At 40.5% G+C, this 24,434-nt stretch overlaps 1 protein-coding gene across 4 annotated transcripts; it reads right to left on the bottom strand.

The window, feature by feature from the left end:
* Window positions 1-359: 359 nt before the first annotated feature.
* On the bottom strand, window positions 360-24,099 carry GSDME (gasdermin E). 4 transcript variants are annotated; one of them, XM_071735693.1, is made up of 10 exons: window positions 23,994-24,099; window positions 23,333-23,563; window positions 22,102-22,294; window positions 13,318-13,489; window positions 12,190-12,310; window positions 7,660-7,848; window positions 5,582-5,709; window positions 5,257-5,443; window positions 3,603-3,676; window positions 360-468 (listed from the first exon to the last, which is right to left on the bottom strand). In XM_071735693.1, exons 2-10 carry the CDS (start codon window positions 23,541-23,543, stop codon window positions 388-390), a joined length of 1,356 nt encoding a protein of 451 aa, XP_071591794.1. In that variant the 5' UTR covers window positions 23,544-23,563; window positions 23,994-24,099; the 3' UTR covers window positions 360-387. The 4 variants fall into 4 exon arrangements, with proteins under 4 accessions (XP_071591794.1, XP_071591791.1, XP_071591793.1 ...); XM_071735690.1 differs by lacking the exon at window positions 360-468 and adding an exon at window positions 1,384-2,782; XM_071735692.1 differs by lacking the exon at window positions 360-468 and adding an exon at window positions 1,384-2,782 and having other exon boundaries at window positions 23,333-23,575; window positions 23,994-24,084.
* Between the last annotated feature and the right edge of the window lie 335 nt (window positions 24,100-24,434).

Below are 24,434 nucleotides of genomic sequence, written 5' to 3'. Positions count from 1 at the left end.
ATCCCCTTTCAATGTGTAGAGCTCTTGGGGCCTCTTCAACCCCATCTCCATCTCATTGCTGAAATTTGGCTGCTTGTTTTCTGAGTGCTGCAGCATTGAGGGAGTTGAGCTCCTGGGCCCACACTGTAATTAGCCAAGGTACAAAACCCCAAGGGTCTTGGGACTGCAGCTTCTGAGGCCAGGGGAGTGGGTACTGACAGTCAGGCTGAGCCCCTGAGCCCTGGTGACAGCACCTGCTCTTTGAAAAGAGGCTGCTTGGCCTCATCCTCCCTGGTCCCCATCTGATTTTGAACTGCCACGTGTGGCTTATTCCTCCTTCCCTCAGGAGAATGTGGAGGTATAGCAAAAGGGAAGAGACATTTTTGGGAGGGAAGCCAGGGTGTGAAATCAAACCTTTGATGAGACAAGCACCATTCTACTCTGAAGCTCTTCTACCACCTCCAGTTTCCAGGGAAGACCCTGTCTAACCTTGAAAAAAAAAAAATAAATAAGCATTTTCTGCATGAGGCCAGCCTGTCACAAGGAATTGCTGTTTTATCTAAAATGCAGTGGGTGCACCTCCACCTCCTCTAAAGCGGATTCTGAATTCATTTGGCTCAGGGCATCTTAGGCTGGGGTCCCAAAGAGGGTGTTCTCACTCAGCTTAGAGAAGGAGAAGAGTTACATGGTGAGAGACGTGTCTTCTGCTCCTGCCTTGGATCTTCACGTCCCCAGTCTGTAATATTTTTTATATGAATGTGCATAAGGATCCCACTTTCAAAAGTATGGAAGAAGGAACTGGAAGGGAAAACGAACACAAACTTTCCTTAGTGTTTCTTTTTTCCCCCAGCTGTGCTGCTCAGGTCTAAAAAGGCCACTTTTCTGCTGGCCTAGAGGTGCTTCTGTGGTAAAAGAAGCGCAGCCAAACAGACACTCAACCAATGTCTCTGTTAGCCACTGCCAGCCCTTCTGCTGCCCTCACCTTGGCTTTGTCAGCAACCTCTGTACTCCTCAGCCTGAAGCTGCTCAGTGGATTTTACAAAAGAACAAGACTGGTATCTAGGGCTGAAAGCAAAACATCAGGAAACAAACTCGTCTTAAAATTATGTTTCTACAGAACACCAACAGTTTGTTGTTTGCCTCCCCCCTTTAAACAAATCCCCTCTCCTACATACACGACACAGCACAAACACCCTGGAAGCATTTATGTAACGTAGTGCACATACAGCTTACACCAGAACTCTGTGAGGACTGTCAGAGCACCACATGGATGCCCACAGACCCACCACCTTTCAAGGGAAAGACTGGAATTCCACCCCCTCTTCAAAAAAAAAAACAACCCAAAGCACAACACAAAGCAAAACAAACCAACAGTGGAAATAATATGCACAAAGTTGTAAGTGATTCTATTGGCTGATATAAAATTTAATAGAAAGTTTTGATAAATTAGTTACAGAGGCAACTTTTGAGTCTTGACTGGCAAAAGAAGACCTTTCCATTTACAAGCACACATCACCCACAGAAGCAGAGCACTGTCCTTCCATCCTCCTAATGGGCATTCCCATTCCCAGCCAGGCAAGGTTCAGGCAACATGATCAGCTTCTTTTAACAGATGAGACACAGGAACAGCAGTGGGTGACCCTGCAAGGCCACCCTGTGCTCTCAGGGTAGGGAAAGGTACCACATAATTACAAAAAATTCCAATTAAAAAAAAAAAAAAAAAAAAAAGGCAAAGTAGTTCAAAGCACAAAGTGCTTTACTGACACCTTCCTGTTAGTCAAAGAAACAAGCAAACCATCTGTGCTTAAATTGTCATACATGTTAAATAATCATTTCTGTGGAGTGCAGCAGGGGCATTTCACATGCACACGCAAAAAGGCATCACTGGATCTCGAAGAGAAAGTTCAGAATGCAATTTAAACATCTGGAACTTGCTAAGTTGAGTAAAAACTGACTAGAAAACAGAACAGTGCTGCAGTAGAGAGACATAAATCCCTAAGGTGGTCTTTAGTTTTTGAGAAAGTTATTTATTTCCTGCAGTGTGCAGTTCACATCCAAAGCCAAGCAACACTTAATAAATGCAAACCGAATCAAGTACCGCTTTGAGAGCCCTCTGTTCCACTTGCTACAGAGCAGGGGCATTCTGCACCAGGATTAAACTGAGCAACACATTTACTGCCTTGCAGAACCCTGGATTTCCACAGCCTGTCTGTTTGCTTGCTTACAGAAAGCAGTTTGTACTTTGCAGTTTTCTCCCACGCACATTAATGCAAGCAATCAGGCTCCTACTGCTACGTTCAAATTCTGTTCCAGGCTTGCTGGTTTGGGGTTTTTTTTTTTCCCTTTCATGGCTTATTTATGTCTTTTCCACTGCAGACAGACCTCAGAAAAACCCCAAAGCAGCAGCAGACCCGGTGGCACTGCAGAGTGCTCACCCCAGTCATGCTCAGTCCACCCTGACCTCCACAACCCCTGGGGCTGGACTGGGGTAAGTACTCAACTGAGAGGCCCTACAGCCAACTCCAGCAGAGCTACAGGAGAAAGAACAACACCTGGGTACTCAGCAGAGCTCCTGTATTTTCCCACCTAAAGCGCCAAATCCATGCAACGCGACATAAAGAACAAGGGGGAAGAACCTGGGTTCCTTCATAGTTACAGCTTTTACAGAAGACTCTTTCATTTCCAAAATAATGTTGGATGATGCAAACAGCCTTTGCACAACGTCAAATCTTCCTCTGTCAGTGAGAGCAGCCACCAAAGGACTGCTCAGCACCACCGTGCCGTCGGCTGAAGCCATGTCAGGCTGGATTTTGGATAGAGAGCAAAAAAAAAACAAACCAGAGGTTAAAGAGTTTTTCCAAGCAGTGCTGTTCCTCCCATCACAGAGCTCAGTTCCTTCTTACAAAACCACCGGGGACCTTACAAGGCAGCTGCAAAAGGGCAACGCTCCCTGTACTACTTAGCCTTGACATGTATCTTGTACTCGTCCAGAACCACAGCTCTGTGGCACCCTTAAAGGAGAAACATCTTTCCTGCAGCCTTTCCCCCAAACCAACCTCTCATTGCAGATCACAAACTCTCACTCTTACTCCGAACAGCAGCACCCCCCTTGCCTGTGTGTTTAAAGGTTTTTACTATTATTTTTTGTCAGTGAACTCTAAAAGCTTCTGAAAAGTCTTGTCCCATGCCTTTCTTTGCTGCTTTTAGTGAATGGCCTCAGAGTTCTGGAACTTCAGAATTTGCCAAGGCCCAAGCACTGCTGCTATCCAAGTGAAATGTCTGATTACCAAGGGCAGGTGACAAGTGTTACTGAGGCTTTAAAATGGGCTAACGAGACTATTAGTAAAGCAAAATTTGAGCTTAAATTACAATTTTCCTTTGCTCACAGCCCAGGAACTCTCCCAAATACAGATATCTTTCAGAAATGAGGTATCCACCTGCTGTAAATTACCCGCATTGTTTGCCACTGTCAGTCTGGCCTTGCCTAAGCCATTTTCTACAGCTGAAACTCACACTGGAGCTTGACATCTTCTTTATTGGGTGAGAAACACAATAAGGCAGGGAACACAGTCATTACTGCTGCTGGGGCCCACATGCTACACAGTCACATTTTGATTACTCACCAAGGCACACAATGAAGGAACAACCTGAAGATCACAGCAGGCACGCAGCAGGACACGAGTGTAATCAGGCAGCTCTGTGAAGGAAACATTAAAAGGGATTGTTTCCAGGGAATGCTGTGCAGGGCTGGCTGTTGGGAAAGGGACTGAACAATGAGCTCTGTTATGGGGCTCTCCTACAGAGCAAAGGTGGATAAGCTGCATTTTTTGAGGCCCACCTGCAGGTACAGCACCTTGTGAAATGGACACTGGAGACCAAAGCAGCTCAGTGCTGAGGACAGGTGTCACCAAGTGCTCTGCTGGACATTTGGAAGAGGTTGATTGAGCCAGTTCCTGCCTGCTTCCCAGAGTGCAGAATAAAATGTCAGTGGGTACAAGCCCCACGCTGACTATCTCTGCCTGTGAAAAAAGGCAGCTCATAGGACAGGAGATGTTCTCCCCATCATTCTTGTCTCCTCCACAACTACCTACCCAGTGTTTCGTGCCAAGTCTGTGGGCCAGATGAATGATTCAGGCCTTGAATAAAACAAGAACCTCTGCCCTCAAAATCTGTATGAGATGCTAACTTCAGCAAAAACACAATTTGAGAGGAAGGACATAGCGGAGGACACCTTGGAGGCAGGGAGATGGACTAAGTTGTCCCTGTGGTGCCCATCAGCTCTGTAACTCAAGGCTGTAATTTCTAATAGAAGCAAGAGACATAAACCAGCTTTTGATTCTTGATCCAGCTACATTTACAGAATAACAGAATTATTGTGGATGGAAAAGACCTCTAGGATCATCTCGTCCAACTGTCAAATGCCCCCAAAACCTGGACATTAGCAGCAGACACTATGTCCAAAGCCAGGTGATAATGCAACACAATCAATTAACTGCACCCTGCATTTAATACCATCTGACAAGTGTTACCACATCAGCAGGTTTCTGTTTTCTATTTCTTTTCTGCCTCTGCAAACGAGTTAAGCTTTCCTGCCTGGGTACTCTGTGTATATGGATGCACACTGACATTTTCCTGCACAGTGCCACATATAACTCATACCACACTGGACTTCCCTTTGTTATCTTAATGTCAGGAAATTCTTTAGATATGAGAGAGGAGAAAAAAACAGGAAGGAGTCTGTCTTGGACTTTGCAGGTAGCTTTTAATTAACAGTGTGGTGCCAACTAGATTGAGAGCATGGCATTTGTTTGACATTTGTATTTAATCTCCTTTTGCAGCAGCTGCAAAACCCTCTAATTGCCATGTCCTATGTTAAATTCATTTTCACTAAATATAGTTTACACCTCGACAATAAATACTGTTACACTGAAAAAAACACCTAATTTCTAATTCTCAGCATTTAGATGGGATGGGTTCTGGTACGGAGTAAGGACAAAAATTAGCTCACAAAACTGTAAGTGTCCACACTCAGCAGAAAGTAAAGCTGAGTAATCTTGGGGGAAACATGTCTTTTACAAGCAAAAACTGTCAGTGATTGAGGGCTGAATTTAATTCAGAGCCAGGAATGGCAAGCACGAAAGCCATAAGAATGAACAGAACAAATTATGGCCATTCAACTCACCAGCTGCTCGAAAAGAGCCATAAATGCTTCAACATAGAGGGAGCTTCTAAAAGGAAAATAAAAAGAAGGGACTCTTCTTCTCATTGGCAACATACCAGAGATAGCACTGATGAGGAGGTGAGCAGCTGTGAAGAGTTCTTCATCTTGAGGCTGGTATTTCTGCAGCAACAGCTCATCCTGTAAACTGCACCCTAAGAGCTGCAAGAACTCAACAAGGTCTCCTTGTTGTGCAGGTTTTAACTCCTTAAGGTCTGGCTTGTCTCCTGAGCAGGTATCATCTAACTGGAAGCAAAGGAACACATAAAACTTCTTGAAAAGAGAAAAAAAAATAAAAATAAAAGAGAGAGTTCAAGCCAAAGATAATGTTAGCTCTATGCTGAAATTACTTTTAGGAAGCAAGCAAAAGTTTCTTCATCTTACCACGTCCTCCAGGGCAGTTACCATTTCTTCATGGAGCAAGAGTTCACAAAGGGCTTTATATAAAGCTCTTTGTCTGTATTCTGGAAGCTTCACAAAGGGCTGGAACTGAGTCTTCAACTGTGACAGATCTTTCCCAAGAAAGCAATAAAAAGTAAAACTAAGTATTTCTACGCAAATGTCAGTAAAAATAGTTAACATTTTTGCTATGTGTTTCATAAGCTCATTTATCACATGGTGACATCCTGATTTCCACCAGCACAAAGATTATGCAAGGCTGGAATACATCTAATTGTATTTCCCTAATGAGCCAATGAAGCATCAATGAAAATTCTAAGAAAGAACTGGTACCAAGGATCAACATTCAGTGTTCCAATATTTTTAATATTTTAATGTCAACTCAACCATGTATCAAGTTTCTCACTTGAAAGTTATCTCCAGAGAACATTCACTTATAAAGCAGAATGAAGAGCTCTGCTCAAAATCTTACTTCTGAATCTGTAAGTTAACAGGAATGATGTCAGTGGTATAACTCCACATGCAGAATTAAAAGTTCCAATTGTGATGCTAAATTGTTATTGTCCTCATATTTCATCAAGAGCAAACACTCTTCACCCCAACCTCAAAAGACTTACTAAAAAAATCAGAAGAATCTCTTCTTGACTTGAAATACTGAATCCATTACAATCCATACAACGTAAGCACAAGAGAGCTCACTGCATTTCTTTCTCCACAGTTCAACTATGACACTAAATGGAAATGTTTTATGACATCAAATTAGAACCTTGATGAAAAAAAGTAAGTTTTCTCATCAATAATGCCAACTGGAAGGTTGGAATGTGTTTATTTACATTCCAGAAACATGGGCATGCAAGCGTTCTTAGCAGTGTTTTAGAAGAATTTTCCCTTCATGTCATTCAAGTCAAGAAATCTGCTCTCTTTTAAAGATGCCTTTTATACCTAGAAATTACTTTACTGGGAGGGGGAGGAAGTCCAGCCACAGTCACTTATTTTTTTGTAGCTCATGCCATCCTATAAATGCCTGTCATATATGACTAATAACAGAAAAGGAAACCTACTTCAAATTGCTTTAGTAGAAACAATTTTTTAGGTTTTTTCCAAGAGAGAGTTCAGGTTGATTAATTTAAAAAAACCCAAACAAACAAAAAAACCCCAAACCTCCAAGTCTTTTAAGCAAGAAAGGCACAAAGGTATATCAAGCTGAAACAAAAACCAAAACAGTGGTATACCATTCTTTCACAAACAAGTGTTTTTTTCTATAGTTATACCTTTCAAGCAAGTCTACATTGGAGAATGACAGAACTTATTTCAGGGCAATAAATACCTAGAGTTAAGTCTATTCAACAGCCATGAATAAAGGCTGAAATTTAGAGATAGCAGAAGTGATGTTACTTTTTAGAACATGTTGTTGGAACTCTACCAAGAAGTAATGACAAATGTATTCTGAGGCTTTGATTTGTTTTCCCCTTCCACATTCCTCGTGACAATTCTGCCCCTTCTTTCCACAACCCTAAAACTATTAAGTTGTAATTGGCTCATTATATCAATTTGTAAGCTGCCATTTAAATCACATTTTGATTTTGTAAGCTTTGTTGATATTTAAGATTTCTATAAAGATTCTCAGAAAATTATGAGGCTAACTGAAGGTGGGGGAGAAGCCTTTGTAATTTTTGGGACTTCATGTTTAACTGGGAAGCTTTACTGAGCTTTTCTCCAAATCATGAAAAGGTATTTTGGGTGACTCTGAATGAAAAGCACAAATTATCACTAATCTCATGGAGCTTACCTCAAATATAATAAAACTGGCATAAAAACCTGATTTTGTGAGATCACATTTATGACAAAGGGATTCAGAATGTTTCTAGGGATCAGTCCACTGCATTTACCTATTGCAGAAGTAAATTTTTCCTTTTTTTTGGTACATTCCCCTAAGAGTCCTTGACCAGGGCTATTAAAATGAATGAACATAATTTCTTATATTCTACTGTACCAGATTATTTTCTCCTATCATGTTGCTTAACTCACTGCAATGTAATCATGTAAAGCATTTCTGGCAATACCTTGTTTCAATACACTTAAAGAAGCATCACTGGGAATGAGGTTTTTAGCCCCAGAGTACATCTCATGATCAACAGCATCTGGATGATACAGTAATGAAGCATCTCTGAATATTGCTGAGTGGGGAGAAGCTGAACCTTCTGTGCTTTCTTTTTCAAAACCTCCTTGCTGTTCATCTAGCAGACAGAACTCTGTAATTAGAAATCAAATTTAAAAATATTAATAAAAAAGCAAGCAATTACTGAATTAAATATTAGCTTGTATTATAGAGTTTTCTCCCATGTGATTCCTCCATGTCTCATCCCTTCCAGATGGGAAGAATGCCAGTGGTTGCAATGTATGTGAATTACAGAGCACTGCTGCAGCCCTGATGTTTGGTACAGCGTGCACAGTCCTGTGGTGCAGCTACCAACTACAGAATGTAGTTGAACACCAGAATGGTGTAGAACACCAGCTCCTGTACTCCTGTGAATGAAAGTAATGGAGAAAGCAAATAACATGAAAACTTCTCACTGACACCACAAACCTGAATGCTGCAGACGCAGGAAAGAATTCTTTACATTTTCTACCAACTAAGAGATATGCTGTCATGGGGGTGCTACAGGATTCACTCCTGATGGAGACACATGTAAGCTCTTTCTGAGAGTTGTAAGAACTCAAGAGAACCCCTTACAGAGCTTCTTTTGGTCATGGTACTCTTTCTGAGCCACGCCACAGGTCCATCTTCAAGTTCATAGAAGTAGAAAACAGGAGGCTTTTCAAAGTCTCCCAAGGGACTTTACCCAGCCATGCTCACTTACAGATTCAGTCTGCACCATATACTGTGTCTCTGCAATATCTTCATGAAGAATATAACTCACTCTGGCTGGATTAACCCCTTCTGCCTCAACTTCATGACAAGCACTGGCCTGCCTCACCCGAACAGGACTGTGGACTTCCTGCCACCTCAATCCCCTGCCCCAACTTGATGTAGCTAAAGGACTCCTGGATGGTACACAAGGAGCCCATGAATTGTGCTCAGAAATCTGGGATATCAAGTTCTGTGCTCATGTGTCCAAAATTGTGCCCCAAAGAGGCAGAATATAATCAAAGCCCAATGCATTATTGGGATCATCTTCTAATTGGCTCAAGTGGAAGATCTGTAACTGCACCCCTGGCACTCTGCAGCAGGTCTGAGGAGAATTCTGGCAGGCTAGCAAGAGGAACTCAATTTTAAAGTAATACTTGTCAGCAAAGAGGGAAAAAAATAAAAGCAACTAATCAAGTACAGTGCTCACATGCACCAGGCACAAAGCCTAAATATAACCTTCCTGCAGTTTTAAGCGTCTGTCTCACCAGATTAAGGACATTCAAAGCAGATGAGAAAGCACTGAGAGAACTCTATCAGCAAAAAGGTTTTTCAAAGGGGGAGCAGACAAAGAAATCTCTGCCACAGAGGAAGAAAGATGACAGAGACCTTTATGCCTGCATAACCCTTCACAGAGAAGGGTGAGCTACAAAGGAGCAGAAACTGATTAACACAAATTAGAGAACTTCCCAAAGCAACAAGACTCCAAACAGCAGCCAAGGCACCACAAGGCCAAGGTGCTCGTGTTACTTCCATTGATAATAAAAAGGCTTTCACTGGAACCCTGGAGGAGGAAGAAAGTACTAATAAACTACCTGCCCTCCTAAGGCAGGATGATGCTAACAAGGGAAACCAATACACAGCATCATGTTAAAAGTTTTTAGAGATACAGACCCTGCTGTTAAATCTTGTAAAAGGACTTGATTCAGAGGAAAATACAGGACTCTGAAAGGACTGTTAATTTTGTATCCCGGTAATTTTGTCATCTTCTTTAAAAAGAAAAAAAGTGAATGAAAGAATACACATAATACTGTGATAATTTCTCTACTGAATATTATCACATTCATTCAATGACAAATCTCCAATAGTGCAGTGAGATCTTGATGGTTATTCAGAAACAGTAATCAGAGATGATCAATGAAAGCAAAGCCCAAGAGACTTCTTTGTGTGCAGAAGCTGAAAAGATTAGGTCTGCTCAGTTTACAGACATCTAAGAGGAAGCAAGTCACACATACATAGCAATGAACAGAACAAAGCAGATCAGCCAGGTGCTACTGTACCTCCTGTTTTGTAAAGCAAGAACAACAGGACTTGCAGTGAAACTTTAGAGACACAAAACTGCAAAGCCTTTAGCAGGAACAGCTTTTACTTGGAGTAGAAAATTAGCCTGTAGAAATCAAACAGAATGATTACAGAAAAACTTTATGGTAAAGGATCAGAAAAGAATAACACCTGTTTCTTTATTTTCCAATTTATTTATAAAAATGCCCAAGCATTTCGAGTCATTAAAACAACATTTTAAGGTTTGTTTCCATACCATTCTTCCTTGCAGAGTAACTTGAGCACCACCAGTGGCAAAAAAAAAAGAAACAACAACAACAACTTCCATGCACTTCATTCCATAATTATCCAGGAAAAGAATCCCATTATGTTACACCTTCTACTGATCACTTTCAGATTCATGTGAAAGGACTACATCAGGCTCTGTATCTAACTTCAAAGGTTATTTTTATTTCCATAAACAGACACTGATCACTGCTCAGACATTAAGAAATTGAAGGTTAGGCTCATGCATACTTATTCTTGCTGGTAAATCCCTGATGTTGTACTCAGTTCTTCCACTTCACCTTCTAAATGACAGTCAGGGAAGCACAAAGAGCACGAATTTAAACAAAGAAAAAAAAAAAGAGCTGCAAGACATAGGTTGTTTAAGATAAAATGTGAAAAAGCTGTTCTGGTCTTGAATAAATCTATGGGGAAAAACAGGTTGAAAAAGAAGTGTAAGTGAAAAAAGAGCAGAAAAATACAGATCATTAGTAAGACTCATGTATTGTCATCTGTCAGGACACTGGAATTTCCATGAAATCCTGTAGGTAGGCTATCAGCTATCAACTTACATAATCAGCCTTAATTGCACCTGATTACTCTGAAATACAGTTCTATTATGACCTTGAAGTCAATGCCCTCTGCTATATCTCTGTGTTCAGTCTTTCTGTCAGAGAAATTCTACATGTCAGAAATTTTTTACAGTTCACATGACATTTACTTATACTCCTGAACCTACTGACTTCCTTAATATCAGGAGTCAGTTGGAAGAAAATGATGGGAGAATATTTTCTGCATTTCTTACCCCCCAAAATTGCACCCTGGATTCAAATCTCAACTGCATTTCCATTATTTCTTCAACCCATCTCCTGTTTCAGTCCACATCAGTCCTTTCCAACTTCCAGCCCTACACAGTCCATCTGATTTCCTTCCTTCTTGCATAACATCCCCTGAAACCTCCTTTAGGTCAAGGAGTTTAACTGAGGATATACAAGAAAGAAAAACCCGAGTGATTCTGCAGAGTTATTACTGCTCCCAGAAGCCAATTTCAACATTTTTTTTAAACTTGACACCTGAAAATATCCAACTTGAAATAACTAAAGCATGACCAGACAACATGACAAGGACACTTCTGCAACCATTCTGAGAACAATCTATATGTGGAAGTGTAAGACAAAGTTTCAGTTCTATACTTCATGAATAATTCTTTTTCTCAGGATGACTGTTGTCTAAACTTTCCTAGTTGAGCATCAATTTATATTCAGTTCACTCTCCTTGCAAACAGGTGAAGGCAACAGCACGGGCTGGGGGCCAGCTAGCTACAAGCAAAATTGCAGAAAAAGACCTGGACAACAAATCTGAAAGGATCAGCAGTGTGCCCTTGCAGTTATTGAAGTTTGCTGCATACTCAAGAGTGTAGCTAGCAGATCAATGGAAGTGATTTTTCAATTTGGCAGACAGCACCCAGACTGCCACGTCCCAAACAGAAGACAGAAACCCACATAGTGCAGCAGTCCAGCAAACTGCCACCAAGATCACTGGAGACTGGAGAACATGAGAAGAGGCTGAGAGACTGGGTGTGCCCAGCCTGGAAAAAATTTTGCTAAGGGAGAATCTTATTCCTGTCTACAAGGACTCAAGGGAACCATGAAGGGAAGACGGAGCCAGAGTCTTCTGTATGATGATAGAACAAAAGGTAAGAGGCACAAAGAAAGGGAAATTCTCATTAGATATAAAGGAGTAATAAAAAAAGCTCACTATGATGGTGGTCAGACAAGAGAATAGGATGCCCAGAGGGGAGATGGAATCTCTGTCTCTGGAGATATTAAAAAATTGATTAGAGCACTCTGAACTTAGACCAAACTTCAAAAGTTGACCCTGCCTTCACCTGGAGCTTGAGTTAGATGACCTCTTGTGGTCCCCTGAAACCAAAGTTAATTCTGAGTTTATGATTTATTCAAACAAGTGAAAAAGCATTACTGAATCAGAAAAATAAGAGTTTCACAGCACAAATAACTATCAAGGCAACAGAGATCATACCACCTCATCTTCGTAACAGGGAAATGCAAAAATCATTGCCTAACAGGCAGCTCTACCCACAGATGAACTGTGTGCCACAGAAAATGAGTTTTATACTTACCAAAGTGGCCACTCTGCTTTATAAACAGTTCAATTACACCGTAGGCAATAGTGGTTGCAGGAGGAATTTCAAGAATCACACTGGAATCCTTCATCATACTTCCATTTTCACTTACTGAAACCTAGAGGACAAATTTATTCAGTATTTATCAGATCCAGCTATCGTGTAGCCTAAACTCAGAATTAATTATAGGGAAAAATACAGAGAAAGAATGCATTTTATTCTCCATGATGTCTAACTGAAGCCATGTTACATTTGACAGCTAAGACAGGAATTAGATGAGCAGTGAGGTAGAAGCACAATGCCAAGAGAATCTCTCAAACACCTACCTACCCTGTCCTAACACACAGGTTGAGCTCCAGGTGCAGCTTTTGCAACACATGAAACACTGTGCCACTAGGAAATGGGCACCCACTACAGTATCCTGCCCTGGCCTCTTCTATCCTGACACCCCTTTTGCCCTTCAGGAGACAGGCACCAGGGAGGGGGGCACTTGCACAAAGGGTTATTGAACTGCAACTGCCAGGTTTCTGCTACTGGAGACACCCTGTACAGAGAACTGATTTACCCACAGCTTAGATAAAAAATACAACAAACAACTTAAAATGAATGAGTACATCTTCTGACTTGGGTAATTTATTCTCAATTCACAGGCAATTTTTCAGATATCCTCATAATGCTCTTAATCTCTATGCCCATGATCAAAAAAATGCTGCTTCCCAATAAATACTAAAACTCAGCAGACACTGCAAACATTTTTGATGAATGGCTACTTAGCTTTTCAAATTAATCTGCCTCTGCAATGCTTTTTGCTCTGAATTGTTACTTTTGGTTTATGTTCTTCTCATAGGCAGGAATCTATATAGAACATGAATTGCAATTTGACAGTACTGATGGAAATCACATTCCTGGCTCACACTAAAAGAGGGTGCCTTTTGTTAGGAAGGCAAGAAAAAAAAACATTTCACCTCTCTGAATTTTCACAACTAAGCAGTGCAGCAAGTTCTGGCAGCTAGTAGAGTTCAGCACATTAAAGAACCATGTAAAATACTCTGCAGGTTATCTGAGAAGAAATAACAAATAGATTTCAAACATTCTATTCCTTGCAGATTTTTAAGTAACTTTTACCTTCACTATTTTTGTACTCCATCCCATCAGTCCACTGATTTTTTCTTCTGTCTGGGTATGTTCATGTATGGTACACTTTTGAGTTGTTATTATCTTTTCTCTCAAGATGCAGAGCACTTCCCGTTTTCTTTCCATCACTTGCTGCAGTAAAGTATTGTTTAGATTTATTGTTCTGAAAAAGAAAAGATGCCATTAACAATGTAAGTACTAGAACTGAAATAAAACATTTTCTTAATTGCTTGGTGAAGCTTCTATTGTGAAAAATAACAGGGGTTTCTGTATGAGCTGTGACCTCAAAATTATTATGTCCTCTTTTGTTATTGGGTAGCAGTAAATATATGTATTACAGCGAAGTCCAAACACAAGTATTGAATTCTCAAGTCCTTAATTTGAGCAGAAAATGGCAGCTGTCTGACTGCTCTGTAAGCAAAACAAACAAGCAAAAAAAAAAAAAAGCAAAGGAGAATTAAAGACAACTTTAAGCTTCCCGTGTACTATGAAATCAACCAGGCCTGTGGACACTAGATTAAACCTTCTGCTACTGTGAGCTCCCTCTGACATTGGGATGCCAGCTAACCATCCTCTTCAGAGTCTCAGGTTAGCACAAAGTGTCAGCAAGTCAATGGGTCACACACTCTGCAGCCTTTACTGGAAAGAATTACATCAACTGAAGAAGTTACCAGAGTACAAACAAGAGACCTGTGCTCACCATTCACATTCTGAACTCCCTGTAGCCTAGCACACCACTGCATACATTTCATAGCCTAATACATAATAAGCATGCACTGTAATAGTAGTAACCACTCATCACAAAGCTCTGCTCAGAAAGATTGAAGTTGCAGTCAAGCTACTGGAGGATAGGAAATACAGAGCAAGCAATATTCCACTCTGCTTAGTTTTCCCCTTTCCTATCAACTCCCATTTTTCCTTATGGCAGTTCTCAGTTTGTCCTCTCTTGCCTGCCAGATCAAACTCCATTTCTTTCTGCTGCTTCTCATTCATCTCAGCTTTGTCCCACAGCCAGCCAGCTCACTCATCCATCCTACTCTGCTATCTTCTACCCTTAGCTGACATCAGCTGTCCATGGCTCTCAGCCTCAGTCTCCCTTTCTCCTCAGTTTATTGTCACCAGTTTCCAGCCATTTGGCCAAACTCAGTACCATTTATCTCCTTCTCACCATTCACTCCAGTCACCCATGTCTTAGTATGCCACAGGTGTGCTATCAGGTGCTTCTCAACAGAGGAGGTGACACGGGCTCCTTTCCAACCAAGTGCCAATGTCCAGACTCATGCTGGAGTAGGAGCTTGAAGCAACCACCATTAGGAATGCTGGTCTGGCCTCCAAGGATCCAGGTGAATGCCAAGGAGCACTCTGACACACTGCTGCCCAGTCACCAGAATTCCTTCTTGAGAGATAAACAGCAAAACCTCACTGCCAACCCTCACAGATGGCTATGGATGTTGTGATGTTCCCTGACACCCTGACCTGGCTTAGTGGCATCAGCATTGATCAAGTACTTCAAAGGGCTGGACTGGAAAACACACAAAAGGTTTCATGGATTTTGGGACTGGAAATTCCATTGTTCTTCATCAGCATAACCTCACAATGTGCAATTAATGACCAGGACTGCTACAGGCAAGAGAGGGACTGTGGGATGGACCCCAAATCTCTGGCCCAAACCTCCTATTTAACAAGGCATCTCTACTCCACAACATAACTCAGCGTGTGTTTACATGCTGCTGGAGGTATTTTTAAAGTTGAGTCTTTCTTAGAACGAGTTGAAGAAAATGAACTCCAGAAACAATATGAGAGGATTATTTTCTAAGAAAAGATGACAAAATTCACTATCCTTTCTCCTGGGGTATTAACAGACTTTCTAGTAACAGTTAAAGCAACTCCTTAACTTGATTGAGTAGGATACATAATTTATGTTAAACTTTTGTAAAATATCCATTGGGTGTTCTCAGATGAGATGTATTATATCCTGTGAACAGATAACTCTGGCAAGACAGCCAGAAGATTAAAAAACTGCTGTCCCGGGCTCAACTTATTCAGTCTTTTCTCCTCCCCTTTACTGTAAATTGCTATTCAGGGGGCTGAATGGCAATTCCCCCAAAATATGACAGAAAGACATGTCTTACTGCCTTATTTAAATCGATGTATCTCCACTCTTAATTAAAAAGTTTTAGATTTATTAGGTTCTGTAGTTTTGGATTTATGCAGTCTGTGTAAGTCTGAAGTCATCTTGGTTCTTTATTAAAAATATCCTGAGGCAATTTTTGATCTTTGGAGAGTTACATGCTTATATGAAAGTTCAATCAGTTGGAATGAACTGTCTGAAAACCTTAAAGTTGACTGCTTAAACAAGAAAGCAGTGCAGCAGCCACTAGAAAAGCACCACCAAACATTCCTGTGGTTATTTATATAACTTCTTCTCTTTTGGTGCAAAGCCACACTTTATGCTTGGAATGCAATGAATTTTTGGATTAGGCAAAAATTGAAGAGATGTCGAGCAATCATAAACAACACTGCTCTTAAAAGTGTCTGCCAAACCTGAGCTGTTAGTTATCACAATAACAGACCCTCAAGCCTATCGTATACCTCACAAGAATTATTTATGATTCTGAAGAGGTGTGCTAAGCATCTTGAGAATACAAATTAAGGCACTAAGAACTTGCAATTTTAACATTCGACCTAAGAAGCCACAGGGAAAGAAATACAATGAAGGAGCACAAAAGCAATTTGTCATTTGCTTTCACATGATGCATTTTTTTCCTGCTTTAGAGGATGAAAAGCTCACCAGATATCCTCAGAAGTTACAGCAAAAGAAACAAAACAATCACAGATAGAAAAATACAGATTAATCCTAGTGTTCTGTGTGAGCACATCACATGTTATCACTGGGGTACAGACATTATGCTCTTCTCAGTGACTCAAAGAGGAGACAACATGAGGTAAGCAAATACCCAGCTTATCTAAATTATCATTGCAAATAGATATCAGGAGCAAAATGCAACAAGGTTAAAGTTTGACAACCATAGCAGGGCTTGAAGTATTGCACGGCAATGGCTGCTGAATCTGAGTGTATTTTTGCAAAAGCTGAACCCACTTGCTAGCATAAAACTCCTCTGAACATCAAGAACATACCTGAGTAACAAGAGATGGTTGATTTAAACCCATGAGAATACACGTATGCAGGCAAATGAAATGCATTGCATTATTTTTACTTCCCAGGTTTCAATTCAGAGCTTTTATTTCTGTCCTGCAACCACTTCTCTTATAATCTCTTTCAGCAACGACTGACTCACTGACCTCGTACCACCTCTACTACATCACTACTCCTTCTCACCTTGAGAATCTGAGATAAAGTACTCAAAAGTAACACCGCATAAAATCCAATGAGATGCTGGTTTGCTAAGTCCCACCCACCAACACACAAGGTATGAGCCTGTATAAATAAAGATCATGTCAAAGATAAGGATTATGGGTTTTTGCTTGATTGTTTGTTCTTCTTAAATAACCTTCCTGAGGTCAATGATTTACTGTGCAGGAAGCTCTATAGGTCAAACATGGACAAAAAGGAATTTGAGTTTTGGTCTTGCTCTCTCTATATTTAGTCAGATTAAATTTCTACTCTTCTATAATGCAAAGATTTCCTTCACTTTTATTCAACCTTTTTCTTCTTGTGTGAGAAAAGTGGAGAACAGAGAGGAACAAAGTCAATTTGCTGCAGACTGGAAGCAGAAAAAGAAGGGAGAAAGGCAGAAACCAATGCAAGGAAAAAAAGAAAACAACACAACACCTGGCAGGCAGCAGCCTGCTCTAAAACCCACAGCTGAGACTAAGGGTCTTTCTTTCACGTGCAGAATATCTGGCCAGAATGTCCAAAAAAGAGGTAGCTAAGACCCCTTTCCCATCAAATCTTGTCTAGTCTTTTCAGTAACCCACACAAATCCTCAAAGCAAGGTGCTTGCCCATTTACTACGAATACCAAAAAGAACAGTTACTGCTGTGAGCACTCTCCCATCCTCACACTGAAGTCAGCACTGTTGTCTGTCTGCACAAATTTTCATCAGTCCAAACTACCCAAGAGCGAAAAACCTTTTTAATCCTGCACTGGGCAGCACCACCTCAACACAGCCTCTGTTCCAGCTGCAGAGACATGGGTGGCCCACTTTCACAGTCTGGCCCAAATGCAGCTTCTTCCATAACACCCACATGATGAGCTTCAAAACCTCTCTCACTGATCTTGCCAGAATTTCTCCATATAAAACGTGCAGTTGCCTGACATCTTCCACACAAATGCTGCTTGCTCTACAGTGAGAGCCTTCACCCAGATTTGTTCCTTCTCTAATACAGACTTCCAAATAAGTGTCATGGAGTAAAACCCAGCAGACCTCCCTCTGCCACTTTCCAAAAACCGGTAGAAAGCATTTCTTTCATTAATCCTTTTCAAATATAATCTCTCTGACCTACTTCTAACAGTCACACTGGAACACAGTATCTACTATAGTCAGTTTATTGATAACAGTTTTCCCTGTTGAATACCCTGGCAATTACTTCATAGAACATCTTCCCCAAGAATGACAAAGACTTCAAGAGTGCAAGTGACAGATAGCTCCTCTATTTTCTGTTTGGCACCCTCTTTATTTTTTTAGATCAGATACACACAATTCATTTTATTTAATCTTGTCTTATAACACTCTGTGACTTCACATTACCCATGTAACACCTTTGGTAGAAAACAGAATTATTTTCACATCATGTGTGCAAACGTTCAAGATGTTTTAAAGAAAAAAAAATAACAAAATGGGCTGAATTTCTACTGTACTCAGGTTAGGAATAAGCACCTTTTTTTGTCTCAGTATGGACAATAACTGAACTAATGAAAGTGCACTTTAAATGCAACCTACAAGAGTATAAAAATGTATTTTGGCCATGCCAGAGTATACTACTAGTAGCATCTTGGGGTTTTGATATGCTAATCATAGGCAGAGGTGCATTCACATGAAATGCTGGAAGTGTGACAGGGCAAACCTTTCTGCAGCAAATGTGGACTGAGTAACTGCTGCCAAATTGTCCTTTCTTTCCCTCCACTGTCACCGTCCTCTCAGAACTTCTATTTCAATTGCCCAACACAATTCAGTGAAATGGTAAAAATACGTTCATTTGTTAATCCACGAGATTTACAGAGATTAAAACCTCTTCACTGGAGTAAAGAATACAGAAGGGTTGAGGCTGGGAGGTCATCTGGCTCAAGCTGTCTAGCACAGGCTGCCTGGGATCATGTCTTCAGGGTGGCAGACTCCACAACCTCCCTGGGCAACCTGTGACAGTCCTCAGTCACTCTCATAGTGATTAAGTCCTGATGTTAAGAGCCTCCTGTCTTTGGCTGTGCCTACTGCCTCCTCTTTTGTCACTGGGCACCACTGAGAAGAGCCTGGCTCTGCTCTCTTTGCACCCATCCTTTAGGTATTTATATCCCTTAATAAGACACCCCAGGAGCCTTCTCTTCTCCAGGCTGAGCAGTTCCATGTCTCTCAGTCTTTCCTCAAACATGCTCCAGTTGCTTCATCATCATTGTGGCCCCTCACTGGACTCTCTCCAGTAGCTCCATCTCTCCCTTGTACTGGAGAGCCCCACACTGGACACAGTACACCAGGTGTGGCCTCACAAGTGCTGAGTACAGGGGAAGGATCACCTCCCATAGTGTACTGCCTGTACACCTCCTCATCCAGTCCAGGATACACATCACTGGCCTTCTTTCAAAGAAGGACACAGGGATGGCTCATGTCCAACCTGGCATCCACCAGGGTCCTTGGGTCCTTTTTTGCAAAGCTGCTTTCCAGCCAGTCAGCCCCCAGCACGCTTGGGGCTGGTGCTTGGGGTTATTCCATGTGAAGAATTTTGCACTTCCCTTTGTTGAACTGCATGAGGTTCCCAGCAGCCCAGACTGTTGAGGTCCTTCTGGATGGAACCAAGACCTTCTGGATGTACCAGCCACTCATCCCAGCTTTGTGCTGCCAGCAAACTTGCTGAAGGGACACTCATCAACACCACCACCTAGAGATGACTAACAAGGCTGTTGAATAGAACTGGCCCTAGTATTGTCCCCTGGGGTACACCATTAGTCACTGGCCTCCACCCAGACCCTGCAACGTTGATCAATAACCCCTGGGCCCATCCAGTCAGACAGTTTTCAGTCCATCTCACTGTCAGCTCATCCAGCCCATACTTAATCAGCTTCTCTATGAGGATTTTACGGCGACAGTATTGAAAGGCTTAAAATAGAAGATGGAATATACTCTTAAATCCATAGCAATCTCACTGAGTTATAGGCATAGGAGTCTGACCTAAAAATCAGTATGTTAGAGTACTCTGTGAATTAGCAAGCACAATATAATATGAAAAGCAAGAATTATGTACCATAAAATCTGCCAGGTCTATATACCTAAAAGTACTGTTTAACTTTATTTTTATATTGCATAATATGTTAATTGTGTCCTATATTTAAAGAATATATATCCAGGTGATTCTGCAAATCAGAAGGGATCTGCTTCCACATCCTTCAGCTGCCCTCCCTTTTCAGAAAAGGATTCCTATGAGGCCTCTGAAATCTAATTAAAAGATCAGTAGGATTCTCCTTCAGAAGGTTCACCTAAGAAGTGACAGGAAACCGATTTGCAGCTCCTCAGTACTTGACACTTGCTGAACCTTGAAGACTCACATGACTTAGTCAAGAAGCCATATGAGCTTTGACTTTAAGAACTCTTCTGCTATTTGACTGCTACTTTGACTTAAACTCTACTACAAGAATACCATTTTAAAATGCAGCTTTATTAGTCCATATATGCAGACACAATAAACTAACCAAGAACTGAATAAACTAGCACAAGCAACCTTAAGTCATTGGATAAAATGACAGAACATTTAGCTGACTCTCATCCTGCAAGGACTGATGGGTAAACATCCTCTTAGTATGGTCATGCTTTGTCTCCAAAAATCACTAACTCCTAGGCACCAGCACTCCAGAATGTTGAATTCCTGAACTTTGCACCACACTCAATCAAGGAGACAAAAGCTAAAAGCTTGGACACAAGCAGTCATAAATCATAGAATATTTATGAACGAGTAACTGGAATTTCATTGGTAAGGCACTGCCACAATTCCCAGTGAGCCTCAGCAGTATGCTGAAGAAAAAAAAATACATGCTATGCTATCTTCATAATTTTCAGTGACCTGCCAGAAGCCACTGTCTGGATATCAATTATATACTTTGCATCATAAGCCTCAATACTCTATGAGCATCTTCTCTATGAACCAAGAACTATCTCCATGTATAAAGGGGCAAACACATCTACCTCAGTTACAGTTATATTCAGATCAATGCAGAGCTTCTGATTTTTCACACTCAAAAGAAGAGAATATGTTTTGAAGTACTGTGTTACAATTCAGGATTATAACCTCCAAGATCTGCTAAAGTAGATTTAATTTGCTATGGGAGATTTATTTGTTTGAACAGAGTAGGTAACACTACAGAAAACTACATAAAAGCTTACTGATCTAAACAGAAGTTACTCCAGTTGGCTTTTCTATAAGATTTTATCTATTGTTAGAAACAAGATTCTAGATCTTGACTGATGCTATTTTTCTGATACTAGATGCATACTAATTTCACAGGCCTGGTACACACATTAAAGCCAGTATTTTTGTCTTTCTTTAGTACAAAGGCAGCAAGGTGCCTTATTGGAACAAGTCTGTTGACTTGTGAATGCTGACAAATTCAACAGCAGGCACTTGTTCCTGTGAACAAGGAGAACTGATTATTTCTAGAGCATCAGTGTATCTGTAGAAAATTTACACTGCTTCCAGTGATTGCACCAGTAATAAAACCCTATCATCTTTATCTTCAGAGTATCAAGCAAAGGCTGATAAAAATGCATTGCACCACAAATCCAGGGTACAATGCTGCCACAAATGAACCACTCTTATCTCCCATGAGTCAGGACCTGCAAAACACAGTAGACCCCCTGACCTGTCAGCTGCTTGCCTGGAAGATTTAGGTCCATGACTGTCTTATTGCAAGATTAAAACAATTCGACTGCAGAGCAGGACAAGGAGCATTGATTATCTTGTAAAATTAAGATTAGAGTTTAGAAAATCTTGGGGTTCCCCTCTAAGTTATTAGATTGTGTATCAGACTGAGCAACAGCTCAATAAACCACATTCTGTTCAACATGCATTGACCATGCCTGGTCACCTTTACTACTTCAAATAACCCTATTTTCTAATCCAAGTTACACACAAAATTTATATCCTGCTTACAAGAATATTGGTAGGTCTGAATTTAGTTTCTATGGCATTTGCCCCAGTAACAGAGAGAAACCAATCTTTTTTTTTTTTTTTTTTTTTTTTTTTTTTTTTTTTTTTCTTTTTTTTTTCTTTTTTTTTTTCCCCCAGATTGTTATCTCAAATACAGTCCTCCAGAAACAGGAGGATTTGTCTCTTATTTCATGTGGTAATTCATGCAAATATGTAAATTGAAATAGCAGAGATACGTTTTAAAAATGAAAGGGAATGGTTTGACCAACAAGCTTTCAAAATCCAGAATTTTTCATTTCAGAATGTATGATTTATCACCTGGAAAATGAGAGCTCACAGTAAAAATAATCCTCAAACTATGACAACACCACACAATCAATGATCCAGCGACCACAGCTGCCCCAAGTCTTTTCAGCTCAGTAACCACTCCTGGCCATTGGAATGCCCACATTAGAGACATACCTGTCCTTGACGTCCTTCATAAGCTGCTGCAAGTCAACCTCCTGCTTCCTCAGGTTTCCAAATGAGGACTGGTTTTGCACATAGCCTCTTCCTCCAGCTCCCAGGCTAATCTTTCCAAATGAAGTCTCAATACTTCCTTGAACAAGATCTTCAAACTTCCCCGTATATTTTGCGAAGTCAGATTCCACAATTACTAGGAAAGCAATAAAAATTATTTCTACCTGCGAAGTGCTGAAACGGTCACAAAGTGATTGGAAAAACAGTAACTGATGGAAAATATGACAAGTTGGAGAATGCAAGGGGCAGTACTGAGCAGGTAAATAATGAAATTTACATCTCTGCAACTCTTACTTCCTCCATAACGTCACCATCTTTGCCCCCTGCCTTTTATGTTTTGACATCTAAGGAAACCAGAAGGTGACTGAAATGCTAAACTCAAGTGCTATACAAGATCTAGGAAGAATAATAGAAGCTTATTCCAGCTACAAGGGAACACTACAAAACAGACTTGCTTGTAAAATTGCATTAATATTTTGCCATTATCTTAATATAGCTCGTTACAGGCTTGTCCAAAAGCTCACTGAAAAACAATGGAAGGACCTACCTGGCTTAAATAAACTCTGAATCTTACACAACTATAAATCAAAGAATTGGCACAGAATCAGCTAATCTTCCAAGCCAGCTACAATTAAAATCTAAATATTACCTGTTTCCCTGTATGGAACTGTGACATGCCCAGAAATAAAATACATATATTAAAAAAAAAAAAAAAAAGAAAAAAAAATATTCTAGATCATTAACCCTTGCCTGTGAGAGCATTTCCTGGGCCACTGTAACCAAGAAGGGCACTGTTGGTCCAGTGCTTTTTGACCTGGAGCACAGTACATTTTCATGCTACTATCACATACTGGAATCCCCCCAAAATATTCCAGGGGAGTTCCTGTAGCTCCAGACGTCACTGTTATTAAACAGTAGGCTCCATTTTGGTAATCTATCTAGGCAAAACATTTTTACATTTTTTAAAAACAAACATTTATTACTACAGGTTTTAGTTAAATGAATAGCCAAGTGAGAAAAGATCCAGTCATCTCATTTCCATGGATGGAGAATACTTCAGAGCATTCCTCTGAAAGTAGCTCTCTTTTAACATCATTGAGAATAACAACAACAAAGATTAGGCTTTGCATTCTTTTCATCTGCAGCTAACAGTGCTGCCTGAATATGGCTTTACCTGGTTTTATAGGTTTGTCTTCAGTAAGCACATCACTCAGGGTGACTGTCAAGAAATGATACTTAGGCTTCTGCCAGCACCACAATTTCTTCCTCTTGGTAACTAAGCTTAGAAGCTGCAGCTTGTCTGAGGCATTCAGGTGGGAGACAGGGATCAAGTCACCTCCACTGTCAGTTTCTCTCACAAAATTCTTTGTTGCTTTTGCAAACATCTTGGGGAATCAGTTAAAGCCTGTAAGAATACCTGTTTTTCAATAACTACAGCTGGAAAGTATAAACATATTATCAGTGTAAGAAGTTATTCATCGTGCTGGTGTTAATGCAGGAATGGTTATTCACCCCTCTTCTCCCTCTGAGCTGGGAGTCATGACAGTTTAAGCCACTTACTCCAAAGTAAAAAGATTCTCACAGTGGAAGATAAAAGAATTTTAGTTAAAATTTTAAATAAGCAACAGTGAATCAGCCAAGAACAGTGCAGTGCAAACACAACGTGCAAGGCTTAAACATTACAACAGTAATGCATGAGATTCATGACCATGCAAATAATGAAGGAAGAGAAAAAATGTGTGAGCAAATGAATATTCTCATCTACAGCTGCAAAGCTCCTTCCAGGAATGCTTGCAGGTAATTAATCTGTTGGGCAAGAAAATAAAACAGCTTACCTGAAGTTGTGAGAAAAGGCACCTACAAATGAGCACCCCATGGAGACCATCTGGGATGAGGAGAGCACTGGTGCAATGGCAGAGGAGTTCTGCCTCCACACAGAGTTCTTCTTTTATTACCTAACATAAAAGTATCTTACTCCATATAAGGTATTGGGTGTTAGTCATACAAATTATCTTCATCCTTTTAATAAGGAGTAAGTATATGTAGGGGTAATAAAAACTGCTCTGTAAAAAGCAACAAACATTTGTGTTGTTATCTTTGTGACCAAGTTTTCTTCCTGAACTACACCCCTGAAAATTCCCAATTTTTTACTTTCTGACCCATTTTACTTGGAATGTTTTCAAATTTTCTACTTCCCATTAGTATAACTACAGCTAAATTGAACATGCTATTTACAACTTTTATTCATATCAGCTAAACAGCTACATACATCATCC

The sequence above is a fragment of the Heliangelus exortis genome, chromosome 2 (genome assembly GCF_036169615.1).
Source record: "Heliangelus exortis chromosome 2, bHelExo1.hap1, whole genome shotgun sequence".
Taxonomy (NCBI): domain Eukaryota; kingdom Metazoa; phylum Chordata; class Aves; order Apodiformes; family Trochilidae; genus Heliangelus; species Heliangelus exortis.
Note: the sequence above shows the minus strand (reverse complement) of the source record. Positions and strands in the feature narration are given on the sequence as shown.